The following is a 2,823-nucleotide window of genomic DNA, read 5'->3' on the forward strand; positions in this document are numbered from 1 at the left end:
GAGACGAACGACTACGAGTCGTCGCGCAGGGAGGGAGCGACAGGGAGTAGAAGGCTTGCTGAGAGGAACCACTGGCCGACAGAGACTACTTTAACTCCGGAGAGGATCCACTTGCCGGCTAGAGAGGTGGATTCACCTAGCAGCCCCTGGAGGCCAAGTACTGGATTCGCTTTAAAAAGAACCCAGTTAGAGGCTGATGCGGGCTTTACATCCCCCTATCAGAGGGGGGCAGTGGCAGGTAGATTAACTTCTAGTGCCCCATGGAGACCAGCTCCCTCCAGCGAAGGTTTAAGCTCTGGCAAGTGGTGGGAAAAGGAGCAGAGCCTGAACCCCAGCCCTTCTTGGAAATCAAGGACAGGAGAAAGCACTGGAGGGTTGAGTAATTGGGGCTGTTACACAAGCCAGAGATGGACAGCTCCCAGCCCCTCAGTAACAGAGAGAAGCAGAGAAGAATTAACCTATAGGCTGCCAAGAGGAGGAGAGAAAGAAGGAGCTTCCAGAAGTACCAAAACGGTCTTGGGGACAAGAGCAGAAAGAGATTTAAGTTTCGGCACCCGTTGGGACGGGACTCAGCAATATGTAGGTCAGAAATATCAAGGCCGGAGTCCTGGAAAAAAGGGCAAAAGTCTAGAATTTTATTTGTCCTGGTTCTTGTGGGTGGCAACTTTAGTGCTACTGGTAATTTTCTTGGGCATCCTTTGGGTCAAGATGATGGGACCTGCTCTTCTGGAAGAGTCCATGGAGAATTGTACGTGTAGTATTTAACCCTCTTGTAAAGATACTTTGTCTCATTTTCTTTTTCAAGTCTCAATTCTATCCTCCTCCTTGCATCATAGTTTCGTTATTCCATTTATGGATATATTGCATTTACAAGTAAAATTGGCTTCAGACCTTTCAAGGCTAATAATGAATATGAGCTTTGATGTTAGGCTTTTTTTTCGCAGAACATTAGCTTAGAATAACCTTCCTATTTATTATACCAATTATTTTAGAGACTTTATGTTATCGTTTTGAGAGCTTAATATGCGTGCTTACCCATATTACTTCAAGTGGACTGCATAGGAAAGCAGAGTTTTAAGTAGCTCTTATTGAATATTTGTTTCAGGATATCAAACCACTACTACAGAAATCTAATAATTACTTCAACAAGGAGAGTCCATGATTATTGAGCATACAGTAAGAACACTTTGTTTTTGCAAAAGTTTTTAGGAAAAAGTGTACCTGCTGAGTACAAATAGTTTTAAACAGTGCCCCTGTTTAAAGAAAAAAAAAGTAGCATTCATTTCCATTTTGCAAAGAATGCAAGATTGGGCCCTGATGTCAATAAAGAATCTATCTGTGGGGAGGCACCCTCCCAGCAGGGAGGAGGAATCAAGCACAAAGCTAGTCTAGAGTCATTGTGCAATCTTAAAAAGGAGCAGAACTGGTCATCCCTGAATTCCTTGGAATTTTATTTCATTTTTTCCCAAGGGACACCTGCCAAATTGGGAAGATCCCTGTATTATAAGCAGAATATAATAAAACAGCTTGAACTTTATGTGTGGGCTTGGCTGTTCACAGCTGACACTGTCTCAGTAATCAACTAATGTGGGTATTAGTACATTTTTGACTAGACAAGCTGTAAGCTTTTGTTAATACAATATGCATATTTTTTACAGTACAGTAGCATAAGTTTCTGTCAAAAAATATGTTTTAAGACATAAAAATTCAAGAATTGAAATTGCATTTTTAATATGGTCCCAGATAACCTAAGTAAGTGACTGTCCTTATTTTGACATGAATACAGAATATGACTTATTTGCTTGCTTAGTATCATTGGTATGTGAATAGTTTCCTTTAAATTAGTGGAATTAGCTGCAGTTTAAGATTTAGTTTCTACACATTCCACAAGGCCTATTCAGTAGAATGGCCATTTTCAAGAAACATGTCAAATTCACACATACTGTTAAAAAATAGGAATAATATCTATTTTGTATATGCTTTGGCAAGTAACTTAATTATTTTCATTCACAGTAAAGCTGTTGACCGTGGATTGTGAAAAAAGCACAGATGTTGTAAGTTAAGAGTCATTGAAATTTAATTCTTAACCATGGTGTGTTAGTCCTTTAATATTAGGGATGAAAGTATAAATAAGCCTGTTCCATTTTCCACATATAATTTAATAATTCATTGATATGGGAATTAAATGATTTTTGTCAGGTTAATATAAAGAAGCATTCAAATGCTATAAATCTGTAATTCTGCAGAGTTAAATCCTTGTTTTTATATAAATATGCTTTAATAATTTATAAAAACTAAGAATTTTGTCAAGGATTTTATCAATTTCTTTTCAAAGCAAGCTAAAATAGAGTTGGCAGTCTTAATATCTGTTGTTTGTGGCTGTAGTTCCAAGTTAGTCCACAGTACATACAGTAGCTGAAAAAGACAAATCCCAATGTAGAATTATATTTAAATTGCTAATTCTGTAGTTTTGTAATATGCCTAAACTATACTTTTTTAAGTTCAATCTTGTACAGTATTTGCACTTTGGATATTATGAAGGGGACCAATAAATACTAAAAGTATTTCCTGTTACCATGCAAAATGATTCAATAATTTAAAAGAGCTATTTACTGTTCTTTTCCTCCTCCTCCTCCTCCTCCTCCTCCTCCTCCTCCTCCTCCTCCTTTTTCAGTACTGTCAGGAAAAACAAGAAGAAATTACAACAACCATATTGTATGAGTTGTACGACTATCTTGCAATTCAAGCTGGTAAGTTCTGATCAGTCAGAGTATGAAAATGATTATTTCTATCAACTGGGATATTTTCAGATTAAATATAAAT

General features: G+C 37.3%; 1 protein-coding gene across 1 annotated transcript in view; it reads left to right on the forward strand.

The window, feature by feature from the left end:
* Positions 1 to 222: 222 nt before the first annotated feature.
* Positions 223 to 2,823, forward strand: part of LOC107301386 (LEM domain-containing protein 2-like) — a gene marked incomplete at both ends in the record, with an annotated part of 6,487 nt that continues 3,886 nt past the window's right edge. The window contains 3 exons of the mRNA XM_015830619.2: positions 223 to 748; positions 2,014 to 2,054; positions 2,675 to 2,750. Coding sequence (XP_015686105.2) covers positions 223 to 748; positions 2,014 to 2,054; positions 2,675 to 2,750 — 643 coding nt within the window. The remainder of the gene's footprint in view (positions 749 to 2,013; positions 2,055 to 2,674; positions 2,751 to 2,823) is intronic.

This window comes from Protobothrops mucrosquamatus, unplaced genomic scaffold, assembly GCF_001527695.2.
Source record: "Protobothrops mucrosquamatus isolate PMUCROS unplaced genomic scaffold, P.Mucros_1.0 scaffold12133, whole genome shotgun sequence".
Taxonomy (NCBI): domain Eukaryota; kingdom Metazoa; phylum Chordata; class Lepidosauria; order Squamata; family Viperidae; genus Protobothrops; species Protobothrops mucrosquamatus.